Here is a 19,007-nt window from a genome sequence, read left to right as displayed (position 1 = left end):
AACTACAAAGAAAAGATCTCACCAAGTTTATATCCTATCACGAGGGTTCTGGGTTTGTAGTTCCAGACTTCTGAGATAGTAAAGGAGTGACAATGAGGTTCATAAACACACTCCCTTCTGCCTGCCTGCCTGCTGCCTTGCTCCCAGCTTGGAGACCCAAAGAGGCCTCCAAGACAGCATGTGAAATCCCCGCAAGGGAGATGGTAGCTGACGTTTCTGAGGACCTCCAGCTCAACAGAACCTCTCCCATCCCAGCCTACATCCCACCTCTCAGGGCAAGAAAGCAGATTTTTAAGGTTACCTTCTCCACAGAAGCTGTTTTGACCTGCAGGATGCAGAAGACTGGAAGCCAGAAGCATCCTTCCTTAAGCAGACATTCCGAGTGTGGACAGAGCTGGGCCCTGGCTCGCACATGCTCTTGGTGCTGAGGGGTTCAAGGTACATCTGGGATCTGAGTCCTGTGGCTACCATTCCTGAAACACTTTTCTGGAATTTCCAGCCTTGAGAGATGTGGAGATAACAATTCCCTCTCCTCCAGCTTCTAGATATTTGCAAATATAATTTTTTTTTTGAGATGGAGTCTCACTCTGTTGCCCAGGCTAGAGTACAGTGGCACAATCTCAGCTCACTGCAACCTCCACCTCCCAGGTTCAAGCGATTCTCTTGCCCCAGCGTCTCAAATAGCTGGGGTTACAGGCATGCACCACCGTGCCTGGCTAATTTTTGTATTTTTAATAGAGATGGGATTTCACCATGCTTGCCAGGCTGGTCTTGAACTCCTGACCTCCTTTCCCCAGGATGCACCTGGTTTCTTAGAATGTGTGTCATGGATCAGAAAGATGGGAGCAGTAGGAGAGGATGGAGAGACAGTGCATTGGATGAAGGCTGGGTGACAGATACATTTTTATCTGGAGGATCTGGGAACAGGTTAATGAGCATATCTGACCTTGGAGACAAGTTCTGCACTGCTGAGACAAAATGGAAATAAGTTTTCTTAATATACCCCTTCCCTGGAGAGAGATGAGGGCGGCCTTGGCTGTACGCCTCCCTTTTGAAGAATTTGGAAGTTAAATGCTTCTTCGAACATTCTCACCTCCAAAACACACCAGGACTTAGCCTTTTCTATACCAAATGCTCGGCTCAGAGGCGCCGCTAAGTATGGGGGGCTGACTAGGAAGCATGTGGGGGAAAAGGACATGGGAAGTGGGAAGGAGTGGCTGATGGCAGGAATCCCAAATAAAATGAGCTAAGCTTGTGAAAAAATGACAGTGGAGGTTACCAGAGCCCTGCTGGTGTGATGACCTTTTGTTGAAATTCTTTCTACAGATAATCACAGCTGGCTTATCAATATTGCTGTTTGATGCAGTCCTGACCAGTGCAACCGTGGGATGGTAAGTCTCTTGCATAGAGAGACAAAGTGCCACTTAGTCAAGTTTCATGAGGTTACTAAATTTTGCTCTCAAATGTTGCAGAAAGGGAGTGTGTGTTAGCTGTATGTCTCCAACATATGTAAATCGCATATTAGTGAAGCTTTCTTTAAAAAAAAAAAAAAGTCTGGGCGCGGTGGTTCACGCCTGTAATCCTAGCACTTTGGGAGGCTGAGGTGGGTGGATTGCCTGAGCTCAGGAGTTTGAGACTAGCCTGTGGAACACAGTGAAACCCTGTCTCTACTAAAACTACAAAAAAATCAGCTTGCCATGGTGCTGTGTGCCTGTAATCCCAGCTGCTTGGGAAGCTGAGACAGGAGAATCACTTGAACCTGGGAGGTGAAGGTTGCAGTGAGCCGAGATTGTGCCATTGCACTCCAGCCTGGGGGACAGAGTGAGACTCCATCTCAAAAAACAAAACAAAACAAAACTTGTATTGACCCATAAACACAAATTCAGAAGAGTGTGTGTATCATGAATATACTATTTGATGGATTTGTACAAACAAACCATTCTGTATACCATAACCAGCATCCAGAGCAAGAAACAGAACATCACCCACACTCATGCACCCAACAGCAGCCACTGTTGGTCACCCACTATGTGTGTGTGTGTGTGTGTGTGTGTGTGTGTGTGTGTGTGCATATGTATATAATGTTTAGTAAACCACTACACACACACACACACACACACACAAAATCAGCCCTTTGCATGAACAGGTTCCAGATCCTCAGATTCAACCAACGGTGGGTCAAAAATGTAGTTTACCCCTATAATGGTTGCATCTGTCCTGAACATGTACAGACTTTTTTTCTTGTCATTATTTCCTAAACAGCACAATATAACAACTATTTACATAGCACTTACATTGTATTAGGTGTTACAAGTCATCCAGAGATGATTTAAAGTATACAGGAGGATGTGGGTGGGTTGTAAGCAAACACTACACCATTTTATGTCAGAGACTTGACAACCCATGGATTTTCCACAGGAAGTTCTGGAACAAATTCCCTGTGGGTACTCAGGGGCAACTGCGTGTGTGTGTGTTACACACACACACACACATAGAGAGAGAGAGCACATTCTGTGTTTGGGTGTCTTTCCATTTCTTTGATCTTTCCATTAACTTTCTCTTAGACAAGCTCCAGGTGATTCTGTTTAGAATGCACTGCCCATTTGCTTAAAGACAACGCAGCCTCATTAAGATATCTGAGCAGAGACAGAAGGCAGTGAGGGAGTGGGCCACGGAGATGCTGGGGACAGCGGTGCCAAGGCCCTGCAGTGGGAACGTTCTTGGTCAGCTCGAGGGGCAGTGTGTCAGGTGCAGCGAGACCAGGGGTCCTGGGCACTGAGGCCAGAGTAGGAGCAGTGGCAGAGGAGGCCACAGGCCATGTGAGGCCATGAAGGCCATTGTAGGGGCCCAGCTTTACCTGGATGAGATGGGAAGCGATTGGGAATTTTGAGCAGAGAAGTCAAGGAGTCACTTGCTCCTGTGTTAAAAATGCATCCCTCTGCTGCGTGGAGAACAGGCAGTGGAGGGGTGAGGAGGAAGCAGAAAGACCAGGGTGTCTGGCCGTGATCCAGGTGCAGGATGATGATGGCTGAGACTGGCTGTAACAGTGGAGGTGGGAAGAGGTGGTAGGATACCTGAAGCACTAGGATTTGAGAGAGAGGAGCCTAGGATGACTTCTAGGTGTGGGGTCCAAGTAATTGAAAGAATGAGGTTGCCTTTCACTGAGATGGAGAATGTTGTGTGAAGAGCAGGGTTTGGCAAGGTGGTGGTGGTGGAGGTGTATTGGGCATTGGTTTGAATGTGTGAAGGCTGAGGTGCCTGTTGGACCACAGAGTAGAGATACAGGAATAGGTTGTTCACCAAATCAGCCTGGAGATCCGGGGAGGGGCCACGGCACACCCATGTCTCTTCAGAGCTTCTGGCCTATTACCTTGACTTGGACTCCTTCCTTCCTGCTTTCAGTCGGCCACTACTACTCATCCCCCAGGACTTCACATCAAGGTGACCTCAGAGAGGCTTCCCTGGCTACACCCTGTGCAAGCCCTGCTAACTTTTTTTTCCACCTTGCTAATTTCATCCCTGATGGTTCTGACTGTTGGGACCACATTCGTTCCTTTCTGCCCATTAGGGTCTGCCTCCCTCCCGGAGGGGGTGTGCAGGCCCCTGGGGTTTGCAGGAGACACCTGGGTATGGGGTGGTGTTCAGCAGGGCAGACCCGGACAGGCGGGCTCTTCAGAAGGACGGCTGAGGCGGGGGGGCATGGCTGTGGGGAGACACAGAGGGGACTCAGAGCCCCAGGAGGTAGATATGGCAGTTGTGATGGTAGCTTCAGGACATCCCTCCTGGAAAAGGCCTCACTGCCCTGCCCTGTAGCCCTCAGAGCCCATGACTCACAAGGGAGGTTTGGGCAATGAGTAACACAGGGACATGCAGAGAAAGTTCTACTGTTGGAGAGGACCCAGGTTGGCCAGTGGCCCTGGCTTGCCTTCCACTCAGGCCTCGGAGCTCTCCATCTGTGAGGGGAAATGGGCCTTCTGAACGTATTAGGACCACATGACTCTCGTTCAAGGGCCGGTTGGTTATGACCACATGAGGACAAGAATGAAGAGATCGGGTGGGTTTCACCCTGAACTCTCTACACAAGACCTGCCCATTGGAGAGTTAAGAATGTTAGCTATTCCAATTACTAATATTCAAACCGATAGCAGATTGTTACCAAGGGTTTGGGTTGTGGCCTGCAGAGAAGGCAAAGGTGAGGGAGGAGGTAATGTTTTAAATGGTTGAAACAGCTAAATGGTTGAAACAGCTTGTTGCTGATGAATAGACATGCTTTAATTGGGGGAATATATATGTATGTATTTTTAAGCAATAGAGTAATGCATGCTATTTATAAGACGTTTTAAACAGTACAGAAATATATCAAGTAAAAAGCAAAAGTGGCTCATCCTTCACTCCCTCCAACTTCTCTTCCCAGACGTCACCACAGTTTAGTTGAAGGGCGAGAACAGTGCTGCATTTGGCCAGGGATGTGTATCCCAATGTAGGTGGACGCTGTTCTCTGAAGGAGGTGTTAGATCTGGAGGCCCAGCCACAACAGTGTTTCTGAAATGAAACCACACGAAGCAGCCCTCCCACACATCACGCATAGTCTAGTCCTTGGGCTGGTGTTTTCTTTTCTTCCCTGTGACCAGGTACAGCCTGGCCTCAATCATGGATGCTGCACATTAAGTAGAGAAAGTCACATTGTTGTTGCTGCTCACTGATGTTCTGTCCTTTGTTTTAAAAAAGCCTAGGACCACTTTAAGATTATGCTTATTTCCATTCTAGTTCCTATATGTTATTTGGCAGATTTTTTTCACCCATGGGATAGCATTATGAAATTGAAGTGCAGGCAAGTTTTAGAATAGGTTTTTATATTTCTTTGCCAGTATTATCAGGAAAGAAAAAGCGTAGTGTTGCTTAGCTTTGCTCAAATAAAGCCTAACTCTAGAAAATAAGTATTTCTTCCCCTGCCTGCCATCAGAGTAGTCCTAATAGCTGATCTTTCCCGTCCTTCATCTTCTTTTTCTTCTTCTTCTTTTTTTTTTCATTTGTTGGCAAGTTGGACCTGCTGAGTTGTCACTTGCTTGACTCAAGGACCACTGTACTGGCTGGTGGGGTCAGCTCTGGTGCCCAGGTATGCCCAGGACAGCCTCCCATCTCCCAGGATTCTCCTTTGGATACAGGCCTTCAGTGCTGACATAGCCACAGAAACAACAGTATTATTTTTGAACATCAGTAGGAGATTCATATGGGATAAATGTGAGTGGCAGGACCAGTGGCTCCATGGAACACCATGATGGGGAGTCTAGGAGGTGAACTTGCATCTTGTGTGGCCTTGGGCTAGAAGGGGTTCATTCAATAAACAGACATTTACCAAGTGCCTCATATGTGCCAGGAACCATTCCTGGATAAAAGTCAAAAATCACTGCCTCTGCAGTGTCTATAGATAGATGCTCATTGCCCTGCCTGAAGGCAGGTCCATATCTAAATCATCCTCAATGGACAGAAATGAATGGTTTTTCTCACTGCACTCAGAAAATGAGATTTCCAGCCTTTCTCAAGAGCTGCCAGTGGGGGCATTTCCTGCCCCAAGAAAACAAATGGAAGGAAAATAAAAATTAGGAAATGTTCTTACACCTTCCTCTTCCTCCTCCTGCTGTGTCTTCCTCTTCTTTTTAATAATAATGACTAACCATTTATTGGGCAATTACTGTGCCTCAGACATTTCTTACATTAATATAATCTCATTTACTTTTACAACACTCTTCCAAGTCATCCATATTTTAAAGATGAAGAAGCTGACGTCAAGAGATACTTATTTTCCCAGGATTTTATAGCTACTAAGCAGTTGGACCAGGTTTCAAACCCAGGTCTCTGTGTGTGCAAAGCCCTGTAACCTGATAGAACTGAATTTAAAAACACCAGGGATTTACAGCAGTGTAGATAATGTACAGGCGGAAACTCATGAGGCAGCTGTAAGGGAAACTGGCTTAATTGTTCCTCATCCCACCACTGTGGTCCTCCATAAAGACTATGAAAATGATTTGATGGCACAGGAAATAAACAAGGCATCGCCCAAGACAAGACAGTCCTAATTCCTCTTCAGGGACTGACGTGCAAACCAAGAATGTCCAGCAGACATTTTTAGGGAGGAAAATCTCATTGTCATAAGTTTTTTATACCATAGCTATAATTCTATAATTACCAATCAGTTAAACATATTTATTGAGTGACTGCTGTTTACAAAGTTTGTGGAAACCATTAAGAAATACAAGATTTCCAACACTTAAGGGGTTATCAAGGGAAGGGCAAATCAGAAAGCTAATTCATGGGATGGATCAGATAGTAACTATTTTAATGCCCAGTGAATAAGAAGACTGAAGGAGGGAGAGAGGACAGGAGTGCTTGGAAGGGCACCCCTGGAGCTGGTGTGAACTGGGCCTTGTGCATAGGGAGAGGCTTAGCTGGGCTAAGAGTTGGAGGTTGGAGGAGGAGGACTGGGCCCCTCTCATGTGGGAAGACAGGGCAGCCAGTGGAGACTCAATGATTTGTAACCACAGCTGGGGCTCTGAAGCAGGGAGCTAATCTGGCTCCCTCCTTCTTCCTCTGCACCTGTCCTTCTGGGGAGGGTTGACACAAGTGATAGGCAGGTTGACATCCCAAAACCCAGTTGCCCAGAGAAGAAACGGTTGCATGCTGAGATACGTATATGTGTTCATGCCTCTCTCCCTCCCTTTCTGTATATAAAGAAAATTTATAATTATATATATAATTATATAAAATTTTTATATAAAATATAAAAAATATATAATTATATATATAATTATATAAAATTTTTATATAAAATATAAAATATATATAATTATATATTATATAATATAATTTTATATATGTTATATGTAACACATATATATTTATGTTTTATATATTATATATTATAAATATATATTTTATTTATAATAAAATAACATGTAAAATATGTTATATATAACTTCTTATTTTATATGTTATAGAACAAGAATTATATATATTTTATTATAACATAAAATTTATATATGTTATATATAACATATAACATCTTATATAACAAGAATTATATATATTATGTAGGTTATATATAATTGCATTTTATTATATAAATTTTATATAATATATAATTATGTATATAATGTGTTATACACACACACACACACACACACACATATATATATATAAATTCTTGAGACTTTTCCCCAAATTTCTGAATCCTTAACTTTTATAGTGTTTGTCTAAATTCTTTATTTTTTTATAGACACAGGGTCTCTCTATGTTGCCCAGGCTGGTCTCAAACTCCTATCCTCAAGCAATCCTCCACCCTTAGGCTCCCAAAGTGCTGAGATTACAGGAGGGAGCCACCACTCCCAGCCTAGACTAAATTTTTTTTTTCCTTTTTTTTTTCCCAGCAAGACTCTCTCCCAGGCTGGAGTGTAGTGGTATAATCTCGGCTCATTGCAACCTCCACTTCCCTGGGTTCAAGCAATTCTTGTGCCTCAGCTTCCCAAGTGGCTGGGATTATAGGCACACACCACCACACCCAGCTAATTTTCATATTTTTAGGAGAGACCAGGTTTCACCATGTTGGCCAGGCTGGTCTCGAGCTCCAGGCTTCAAGTGATGTGCCCGCCTTGGCCTCCCAAAGTGCTAGGATTGCAGGCATGAGCCACTGTGCCCAGCCCCTAAATTCTCGACAATATCTTTCTCTCTTAGAAGTAAGCCTCCATTGACCACATTTTGTACAAAATTTTAAAATGATCCAAAGAAACCCAGGTATTGAACTGAAGGTGAGAGCTAAGAGTAAGACATTCTCTAGTGTGAGGAAATGCTGAGCGGGAATAATAAGGAGGCAGGCGTCTGTGAGAGGCTATGTCTCTGGGCTGTTTCACATCCTGTGAACTTTATGGTATGTCCTGAGCAAAATGGAAAGAAAGGCTGTGTGTATCCAAATCAAGGAAACAGAATGTGTGATTATTGCAAAAGGAACCTTGACTTTGGAATTTCCTGATTTTTGAGGACTCTTGAGGTTAAAGATGGTGTGTTTTCAGCCTCAAAGAATTTTCCAACCACAAAGCGAACCACCAGAAGAGTGTGGACTGTGCTTCAGCTCTGTGTCTTGCACAGAGCTGATCTGCCTTGTCCGTACACTAGGTGTGTTCAAGCGTGGCTGGGTGACCAACTCTCAGAGCCCTGGCAGGGGCTGCTGATCCCTGTGGCATGGGACTTTACACTGATCAGAAGTCACCAAGGGCAGGGGCTGCAGGCCTATTTTGTTTGGACCTATTGTGTGTGCCGGTATAGTTACTATTTCTTGTCATTTGCTTTTCACATTTTAAGTTAGCCATCACTGTTTTGAAATTGGATGATTTCCTCATACAAATCCAGATTTCCAGATTCTTTTGAAAATGTGGAGCAGCTACCAATGTTGGGCCTGCATCTGCACACAGCAGCAGTTGCTGGAATGAGTAGAGGCTGCCTCCTTACGCGGTGGGCATGTGCTCTCCAATCCACCATGGCCTCCACCACCCTATGCTGGCTGAGACTGAAGGACCTGGCTCTAGCCAGTAGCCTTGCATCCATGTATTTGTATATTCATGCATTCCACCAAAGGGCTGGGCTGGGCTCTGAGGCTACAGAAGTAAGAAAGGCACATTCCCTGACTCCAGGAAGATCACTGTGTTCAAATATATATGTCCTTATCCTCCTGCTTGGATGGACAACAACTTAGCTGCACAATATCGGCCATCTGAAATAGGGCTTCTTACCTAAAGCACTATTAATATTTGGGACCAGATAATTCCTTGTTTTGAGGGGTTGTTCTGTGCCTTGTAGGATGTCTAGCAGCAAACCTAAATCTCACTTTCTAGATGCCAGTAGCACCCCCTCAGTTGTAACAATGAAAAACGTCTCTAGACATTGCCAAATGTCCAATCTCAGTTGACAATCACTGGTCTAAACTTAATATTAGCTAGTGGAGAAAATGCCACTTGAAATTTCAGCAGGATCTCAAGGAACTTGCTCATCAAATCAGAGCTTTGGCTCAGCTCAAGTGTCAGGCCCTCAGCTGCTCCTCCCATTCCCTCTGTGTCTGTATCTGGCTCCATAGGCACCTGCTGCACTGAGTGACAGGTGGCCAGCACCATCTCACCCACCAGGCTGTGAGCAGCTCTAGGAGAAAGGGTGTGTTTATTCACATTTGCATCTCTAGACCTAGTGTTGAATACTTGCTGAATCAACACTGAGTGGCCAGCCTTCAAAATATTATATCCAAGAACAATTATAAACCTAAGTGCTCAATGTTGGTCAATTTTTTTTTTTTTTTTGAGACAGAGTCTCACTCTGTCACCCAGGCTGGAGTGTAGTAGCACAATCTCAGCTCACTGCAACCTCCACCTCCCGAGTTCCAGTGATTCTCCTGCCTCATCTTCTTGAGTAGCTGAGATTACAGGCCTGTGCCACCACATCCAACTAATTTTTGTATTTCTGGTAGAGATAGGGTTTCACCATGTTGGTAAGGCTGGTCTCGAACTCCTGACCTCATGATCTGCCCACCTCAGCCTCCCAAAGTGCTGGGATTACAGGCATGAGCCACTGTGCCCGGCCTATGTTGGTCAATGTTTTAAATCTTTAATTAAAAACAACTGCTCTTGTCCAGCCAATTATTATAAAAACAATCTATTTCAAGTCCAGTAATTTAAATATCCAGATTCCTATTTAATTATTCATTTTTAATTAACAGTTTTATAGTATATATTAATTCCCTCTATTTCAAAATTCAGCAAAGGAGATTTCAAGCATACAAAAGAGAAAGATTCTGACCTGAGAGCAGTGTCCCTGTCAAGTGGAATTAATTATGGTGCCTCCTCTCTGAATCCCCTTTTACAGACAGGGAAAGTCACCCTTTTCTTTGGAATAGTTTCAGGACAAGGAAAGAAAGGAATCACCAAATGCAGCTTCTTTGTTCTAAGGGTTCCATGACCACCTTTTTCCCTCTGCACGTCATTCACTGAGCTTGCCATAGATTGCAGTTTGTCACCCATCAGAATCACTTCAACTTGAGCCTAGCACAAACCTCACCAACACCACGAAGGGCCTTTAGAAAATGATCTTTAAAGATCATTATTATAACTTATATAATCTTTGTGTAAAGATTTCTTATCCCTTTAGTTTTAAGGCCCAAGCCTATGTATAGAAAGAATTAATTTAGAGGCAAAGAAAACTTTCCCCATCACATTCTAAAATGCCTTCAGGATCACAGTGTCTGAAATTTATGAGTTTTCCATTTGAATTAAAAATTTGAAACCTCCTCTTTAAAATTCTGTGTAAGAAGGGCCTTCTCAATAATGATTGCTCATTACTTTTCAAATTTTATCATAACTTAATAGATTATGAACTCACTTGGCACAGCCCCAAGGAATGGAACATGGGCAGATGCATTTGTGGTGAGGAAGAGAGAAAAAGGAAAAGCTAGTTTGGGACCAAACTATTTTAGACCAAATAGTTTGCGACTCCTCCCATCTATAGATGGGAAAGGGGGCAGCAAATATTAACAGTTTAATTATTCATTGAATCAGTATTTACTGAGTGCTGCATTAGGCATGGGACCTTCAGCCAGGTGAAGGATGCAGCCTCCGTCCTCTCTCTACTGGGCTCCACAGGAATTAATTGAATAGCCACAATAATAAATGTAAAATTTAAATGGAGCCTTCAGTCCCCCATAGGAGAAAAGAGAAGGGCTGGAGGAGCGCTGAAAATAAACCTCTGGAAGTGAAGCTAGTGATGGATATTTCTGGCCATGTGCGCCCTGCAATCTGATGTTTATGCCTTGGTTACGTGAAGTTTGTTCATTTCAGGAATGATGGGGATTACAAGATTTGCAAACAGTTCAGTCAAGCTCTGACTTAAATAGTTGTAATGCTATTAAGATTCCTGGACCCATGTCAGCCTTTCCTGCTGTTTAGAAAACAACATCAAAGCTCACCTCCCTGGCTCTCTTAACAGTAAACTGAACTAAGGTTTGTTTTCATTTTTAGCATTTAACTAAGCTGCTTTGGTGTTTTGTAAAATAGCTCAGGCGAAGGGACAGAATGCAAGGTTATTACAGTCCAGCATTGTTCTAGGCTGTGGGAGTAAAGTGGCAAGGGGCCAACTGCTACCCTGGTTTTCTCCCTGGTGATTAAGAAGGATTAGTGGAAAGTGTATAAAATGTCCGAGCTCCCTGTTACATTTGCAGGAATAAAACCCTCCCAAACGTAAAGCCCTAGGCAGCCCTTGCATCCGGTTGCAGTGACTCTGCATGGCCCGGGGACTTGGCAGGGTGGCATATGTACTCTTGAAGGGCTACGGAGGGAGACAGCAGTCACTTGGGAAAGCCAGGTGTTTGGAGGTGAGGCCATGTGCACAAAGAACACTTCTCCTTCACAGTCATGTATTTTCCAAAGAGGAGAGGTGATAGGACTTCAGCATCTGGGGTCCTGAGCTAGACAAGCGACAAGCAGGCTCCCAGCTTCACAAAGGGGCCTTGTTTCCAAATAGGGTCTTTGGGAACTTGGGCCACAGTTTCTGTCAGAGGCAGTGCTGAAAATTATGATTACAGATCTGGGGAAGTCCAGAGATAGTTATTCAGTTCATGACGTGGCCATTCATTCCAGCTACATTATTGTGAGTTACGTAAGATCGATCAACTAGTTTCACTATTCTAGTTTTCTTTCTGTAGGAAGGAAAGAGGAAAGTACATCCTATCTTGGACTAAGGTACCAGGCATCCAACTCCCTCGGCTCCCTCTCCTCCATTCCCACTGTGACCCCAGGTGGGGGACATCCTCCAAGCCCCCTGTACTGAGTGACCACTGTCTCCTGCTGCCCTCCCCTAGAGGCATTTAATCACCAGAAAGAGGAGATCACGGTGTTTGGGGAGATTCTCCCAGTCTCTAAGCTGATGAAGGAGTACATTTGTTCTCTCTTGCTCCGGAGAGCAGACCTTGGCCTCGCAGGCGAGGCTGTAAGAAACTGCCACTGTAGGATCAGTGTGATGAAGGGTCACTGGGCTCAGCAGCGGGGAGGAACATGTCTTGTCCAGTCCCCGCCAACCCCAGTGGTTTCCACGAGTGAGATGCCCATGGAGACACATGTGAATGCAGTGACCAGAGCCACTCATCCATGGGACAGGCTTGCCTCACTCCACAGGACATGCTCCTCACTAGACATCTTCAGGCAGAACTTGGGTGGCCTACCTGGAGGGCCGCTGAGGAGGGGATTACTACTCTTGGAGGGCAGTCGGCTAGAAAATATTAATAATCCTATTTTAGTGATTGTCCATCAAGGCTAAACACAGCGGTGGGTTGCTTCTGATGTGTTATTTCTAAGCCTCAAAGAGACTGTTGGATGCGATCATCTCCCATGGTGCAGATGGAGAGACTGAGGCTGAAAGCACACACCAGATCGCCTATCTAACACAGGCCTGCGCCAGAGCCTGAACTCGGGTTGGCCTGATTTTAAAGCGTATTGTTTTATATTCTCGCACATAGTCAGTTCATTCCTATACTGAAGTGGAAAATGGTGTGAGTTACCTGTATGTCAGGGTCACCCACCAAAGGAACATTTTTCACCGGGAATGTAGCCTATATGTATGTCATACACTCAGCACCCCAAACGTTCAAGATATGAAGGTGCCATGGCCTGGCTGTGTGTCGAGAGTGAGCGTCTGAAGGATTGGGGTGTTGGGTAGGTGGATGGGAGTGGAAGGGAAGGAAAGGGTCTGATTAAAAGGGCTGTTGGCACCTCTGAAAAGGGGGCTCTCCCATCAGGCACCCACCACCATGGTCCCTCGGAGATGGCCCAGCACAGGCCCCAGAAGACTGATAGGATTCAGATAGTCACCAGACTGTCTGCGGCAAGGTTCAAAATAGAAAGCAGAGAGACTTTAGCTGTATTACATTAGAGGCATATTAAAATATTCAGCTCTTCTTCCCTCACTGTCTCCAGTTCTCCCACTGCTTTTTCATTTTCAGATCACTGGCCGTGTTTCTCTGTGCCGGTGAGAAAATTATGATTCCCCACTTGCATTTTCACCTTTAAATGTTCTATAGTTTAAATGAAATGAAAAGATCCTGAGATCATCACCTGAATTTTAAGTGTATGTATACCTGCGTGATTTCCTACCCATCAGCCCTCTTTAGCCAACAGCACCAGAGGGCTTCTGCCAGAGAGCACTAACCCAACTGCATCGCCCTCACCTGGCCAGGATGTGTGGGTCACATCACCTCCTTCCCTAAGGGAAGCTATCCAGCCCTGCTTCCCAGCCCTCTCACCTCCCTTTTGCACCCAAGTGATAGGAGCGATTCCTGGGCTTAACCTGGAAGCATGGCAGTCCGGGCTGGTGATGAGTCACAGTCGCAGAATGAGGGGAGGCACCCCTTGCCCTGCATATGTGGGTGCCAGACAGCTCAGGGGTCCCAGGGGAGCTGAGAGCTGACCTCCTGCTGTTGTTTGCAGCCTCCTGCTCGGTGCACTTGGAGAAGCCTTGCTGGTTTTCTCAGAGCGGAAGGGCTCCTGAAGAAGACGGCCAAGAGAAGGAGACTCACAGGCTGCTGCGGGAGAACGTCGCCCCGGCCTCATTGCTCCCTGTTGAGTGTGTCAGAAAGAGGAACGCAAGGACAGTGAGGCCAGGTGGGCAGTGCCATCGCCCCCACCCAAGTGAATGTGGTGTTGGCTGATGAGGCCGAGACTCTGCTCCTTCCAGGAGCGCCCTTTCTGGGGCTCTGCAGCCGTTGCAGAGGAGCTGGCTGTTTTGTCTTCCCATTTGGAGAACCTCTCTCAACCGTGCTGTGGCTGGCTCTGCAGAAACAGGAAGTACAGGATTTCACGGGCTGGCTCTGCTTGCCTTGACTGAGCGTCAGAACTGTGGATACTAGCTGCTGTCTCCCAAACATGGCTTTCGGTGCAAGGTAGTGGGCCTGAGGGCTTTGGTTATCATTTATTTTTCATTTATAAAGTTTTATATTTTTAAAATTTTTTAATTAAAAATTTTTTGCATTTATAAAATTAAATTTTTTTTTTTTTTTTTTTGAGATACAATCTCGCTCCGTTGCCCAGGCTGGAGTATAGTAGTGCAATCTCGGCTCACTGCCTCCCGGGTTCAAGTGATTCTTCTGCCTCAGCCTCCTGAGTACCTGGGACTAGAAGCGTTCGCCACCACACCCAGCTCATTTTTGTATTTTTGGTAGAGATGGGGTTTTACCATATTGGCCAGGCTGGTCTCAAACTTCTGACCCCATGATCCGCCCACCTCAGCCTCCCAAGTGCTGAGATTACAGATGTAACCCACTGCACCTGGCCTATTAATTAATTTTTTTAGAGACAGGGTCTTACTCTATCGTCTAGGCTGAAGCGCAGTGACGTGATCACAGCTTACTACAGCTTTGACCTCCGAGGCTCATGCCATCCTCCTGCCTTAGCATCCAGAGTAGCTGAGACCACAGGTGTGCATCACCATACCCAGCTCATTTTTTCTATTTTTATTGTTTTAGAGATGGGATCTCACTGTGTTGCTCAGGCTGGTCGCAACCTCCTGGGCTCAAGCAATCCTCGAACCTTGGCCTCCCAGAGTGTTGGGATTACAGGCATGAGCTACCGAACCTGGCCCTTCTCATTTTTATTTTTAAGTTGACAGATAAAGCAGGGTGCATTTATTATGTGCAACACAATGTTTTGAAGTATATATGCATTTTGAAATGGTTAAATCTAGCTAACAAATGCATTACCTCCCACGGTTATCATTTTTTTGGTGAGGCTTGGCTGTATTTTGTTTCATTTGTGTTTTTACATCCTTGGAATCTCCTCGGGGTCCGTTATTTCTTTGCTACAATGCTGGCTTGCTTACAGCCCACCCCCACCTGTGTATGAACACTTTAAACTCTGGAGTGAGTGACAGCCTTCTTGTGGTTGGTGTTACTATTTATTTCCTGCTTCTAAACTTCTCGTGGTTCTTAGAAACTTGTCAGGATGTGTATTGCATTGAATTCTGCATGTTCTTTTTTTGCCCACCATTAGGTTAAGCTGGTCCTAACTTATCACCAGAGGGAACAGGGTTTATGAGCACTGACAGATGTCTTCTCTGGGCAGAAACAGAAACAGTACACACACACACACACACACACACACACACACACACCCCTTTATGTTTCTATTTCTTAACGCTTTTAATCCCTTTCATTCCCTGATATCTCAGAGATTTCAAATCGTTGAACACTGAAGTATATTTTTCAGGCCAGATGAAAAATTGTATTAAAACCCTCTTCCTACCTGGGCATAGTGGCTCATTCCTATAATCCCAGCACTTTGGGAGGCCGAGGTGAGCAGATCACCTGAGGTCAGGAGTTTACGACCAACCTGGCCAACAAGGTGAAACCCTGCCTCTACTAAAAATACAAAAAAATTAGTAGTGGTGTGCACCAGTAATCCCGGCTACTTAGGAGGCTGAGGCAGGAGAATTGCTTGAACCTGGGAGGTGGAGGTTGCAGTGAGCTAAAATCATGCCACTGCACTCCAGCCTGGGCAACAGAGCGAGACTGTCTCAAAAACAATAACTCTACAAGAACAACAAAAGCCCTATTTCTTCCCTTTGCAGGAGTCAAAATAAATGAATTTACCCAAAATAATCATTTGTTTCTGAAGCCACCAAGAAGATTTAAGAAAATAATTACTAACTCTAAATATTTCTGTTCCCAATAGATGTTTCAGATACCTTACCACTCTGCCAGGTGTCAGAGGGTGTGGGTCATCCAAGGTGACCCATGAGTCCTCCCGAGCAGGGAGCCAGGCCCTCTGGTGTTGAATACCCGTGTCATTGATAGAGACCCCCTCTGGCATCCAGGAAATACACATTGTCATTCTTGGCCCCATGAAAAATACAGTCAGCTCAGTCAGTGGCTGTTGTTGCTTCTGCCTGTGTCCCCCAACTTGTTCAGAAAAGAAAGAGAAAAACAAATAGGAATAGATTCGTGTATTTGGAACTTGAGTACCTTAAATTCATTTCCTTGTCTTTTCCTGGTCTCTGCTTGTCAGGAAAGGTAAAATGTTCAGAGTGACCTTAACACATAGGGCTTTCAACTTCACTTTTGTTTTTTTGTTTTGTTTTGTCGTTTCCATGAAAAATACTGTATTTATTTATATATTTTTTCTAACCTCCAGCTGATTAAACAGGTACCTTACACCTATTAATTTGGAGGAAGAATAGTAGTAGCTACCTGACATATCCTCTCACTTTGAAGAGTCTCTGCCTTTTTTGTTTTTAATTTAAATTTTTCTATTTTAAGTTCTGGGGTACATGTGCGGATGTACGGGTTAGTTACATAGGTAAACGTGTGCCGTGGTGGTTTGCTGCACCTGTCAACCCATCACCTAGATATTAAGCCCAGCATGCATGAGCTATTTCTCCTAATACTCTCCCTCCGCCCACCCCATCTCCTGACAGGCCCCAGTGTGTGCTGTTCGCCTCCCTGTGTCCATGTTCAACTTAGTTTTGTTCTTCATCTAGGATGTCAAACTTTCTGGAGACTGAGGATCAAATAGAAAATCTGGGTTTAGAATTGTTCTTATTGTTTTGCTCCCATAAAACTCTGTACAACTGAAACCATTCTTCCCCACTTGCAGAAAGTACCATCTATCCAAATGTTATTGTATACCCGTCTTTCCAAGTGCCATTTAAGCAAACAGGTCCTGATGACCGCAGGTTCTGATGACTGCCATTCAGTTCAAACCCAGTCCTCTTTCCAGCAGAACTGGCCCCAAGAGCTTTTATTAAGAAGTTTTAGGTCCTTTTTCTTTTTTCTTTTCTTTTTTTGTTTTTTTTTTTTTTGTTTTGTTTTGTTTTTTTTGAGACAGAGTTTCACTCTCATTGTCCAGGCTGGAGTGCAATGGCGTGATCTCGGCTCACTGCAACCGCTGTCTCCCGGGTTCAAGCGATTCTTCTGTCTCAGCCTCCCAAGTAGCTGGGATTGCAGGCACCTGCCACCACACCCAGCTAATTTTTGTATTTTTAGTAGAGACAGAGTTTCATCATATTGGTCAGGCTGGTCTCAAACTCCTGACTTCAGGTGATCATCCGCCTAGATAGGCTTGAACCATTGTGCCCAGCCTAGATCCTTTTTCAAAAGGTTCTCTAGCAAGCCTGTATTTGTTTTCGTTTGGTTGTTTGAATTGTCTTCCAGAGTCTTGTTTGTTTTGTTCTGTTTGCTGGAGACCAGGGCTCACTCTGGTCCCCAGGCTTGAGTGCAGCTTACTGCAGCCTCAACCTCCAAGGCTCAAGCAGTTCTCCCACCCCAGCCTCCCAGGTGGCTGGGACTACAGGCACGTTCCACTACACCCAGATCATTTTTTGTTCTTTGTAGAGATGGGGGGATTTCACTATGTTGCCCCCCTGCCCATTGTTCTTAAAATCTCAGATCTTTTTTTACATGGACACCGGCAAGAGGCAGAGGATAAGGTGTTTCCTCAGTATGCTGTCAGTTTCTTTCAGTTTCTATTGGTTCTTGGGCCTTTTTCTTCAAGCTTTAACCACCAAGTTCTATGCCCACGTTCACGTGCTCAATGCTGAATGGAGAGTGAGCCCAGAGACCCGAACAGTGGAATGGCCCCCTCACTGTAGCCCCCAGCTCTCGTTTTCTGCGCGGGGAGTCTCCAGGTAACCCCACACTCTCCCTTTACCCTTGGGTCCTGTTTGGTGCCTGATGACCTTAATTCTTGCTGGGCCCCAGTCAGAGCCTTGGAATTTCGGGGTTTTTTATTTGTACAAATAAAGAATGTGCTTTCTATTAGGAGAAGCAAGGTTGTGTACAGTGGTATATTATTACAATCTGTTATGGATATAAAGAAAAATAAGGGCCAGGCACGGTGGCTCAAGCCAGTAATCCCAGCACTTTGGGAGGCTGAGGTGGGAGGATTGATTGAACCCAGGGGTTTGAGACCAGGCAGGGCAACACAGTGAGGCTCCATCACTACAAAAATAAAAATTAGCCAGACATGGTGGCATGTGCCTATAAGCCCCAGCTATTCCGGAGGCTGAGGCAGCAGGATTGCTTGAGCTCAGGGATCAAGGTTGCCATGAGCCATGACTATGCCACTGCACTCCACCTTGGGCAACAGAGCCAAACCCTGTCTCTAAAAATAATAATAATAAAAGAAAAATGCATCATTTATTTTCTTTCCCTTGCCTTTCTTTCTGTTCTCTTCAATCCTGGCAGGGGAGTATTACAGAAAATATTTGTGTTATCCCAGGGGAGGGAGTTCTTGTAGCTTAAACCCAGATCCAGACTCCTCCTTCTGCGCACATCCAGGCCACTGAGCTTGAAACAGGGAAGGGCCCATCCAGTGCCTCTAGCCCTGTGCTGTCCAGTGTGGATGTCCCTGGCCACCTGTGGCTTTGGCGTACTGGAACGTGGTTGGGCCACATGCAGATGGGCTGTCAGTGTAAGAACACACTGGGTTCAAAGACTTAATATTTTTTTAAAAGAGTGTAAAATATCACATCATTTTTCTATTGATTACATGTTGAAATAATATTTTCATATATTGCATTAAATAAAATTACTATCAAAATTACTTTGTCTTTTCTCCCTTTTGTAATGTGGCTGCTAGAAAATTTGAATTTATAGATGTGGCTTTCCCATGATATGTCTGTTGTTCATGGCTGATTTAGAGCAGTTCATCATCTACACTGGGCCCAGGGAAGTGGCAAAAGAAGGGGGTGTTGGCAGTGGTCGCCAGGGTTACTTACCCAATAATAATAATAATATTTAAGATTATAGTTAGGGATGCTTATTTCAAGCCAAGCACTGTGCTAGGTACTCTCTGGGGTCCCTGTCATTGAGTCTTCCCAATGGTAGTGCAGGAGACATTCTCTTCATTTTACCAGGAGATCAGAAAGATTCAGTAACTTTTCCAGGGCCCCGCTTTGGGACTTGAACCCAGGTTTTTCAAAGCCCATGCTTTCAA

The 19,007-nt window shown here is 44.9% G+C and overlaps 1 protein-coding gene across 7 annotated transcripts in view; it reads left to right on the top strand.

Annotated features, from left to right (window-relative positions):
• The window catches only part of SLC35D4 (solute carrier family 35 member D4), a 146,305-nt gene extending 127,694 nt beyond the window's left edge, over nucleotides 1-18,611 (top strand). For 3 of the 7 annotated variants that reach the window (XM_078347888.1, XM_078347889.1, XM_002757117.8), the window contains 2 exons: nucleotides 1,327-1,391; nucleotides 13,509-18,611. In XM_078347888.1, the coding sequence (XP_078204014.1) occupies nucleotides 1,327-1,391; nucleotides 13,509-13,569 (126 nt within the window). In that variant the 3' untranslated portion in view covers nucleotides 13,570-18,611. Of the gene's footprint in view, nucleotides 1-312; nucleotides 439-1,326; nucleotides 1,392-13,508 lie in introns of all 7 variants that reach the window. The other 4 variants (XR_013525805.1, XR_013525803.1, XR_013525804.1 and 1 more) reach the window with 3 other exon arrangements.
• Nucleotides 18,612-19,007: the final 396 nt, after the last annotated feature.

This window comes from Callithrix jacchus, chromosome 13, assembly GCF_049354715.1.
Source record: "Callithrix jacchus isolate 240 chromosome 13, calJac240_pri, whole genome shotgun sequence".
NCBI lineage: Eukaryota > Metazoa > Chordata > Mammalia > Primates > Cebidae > Callithrix > Callithrix jacchus.
This window is presented reverse-complemented; position numbering and strand designations above follow the sequence as displayed.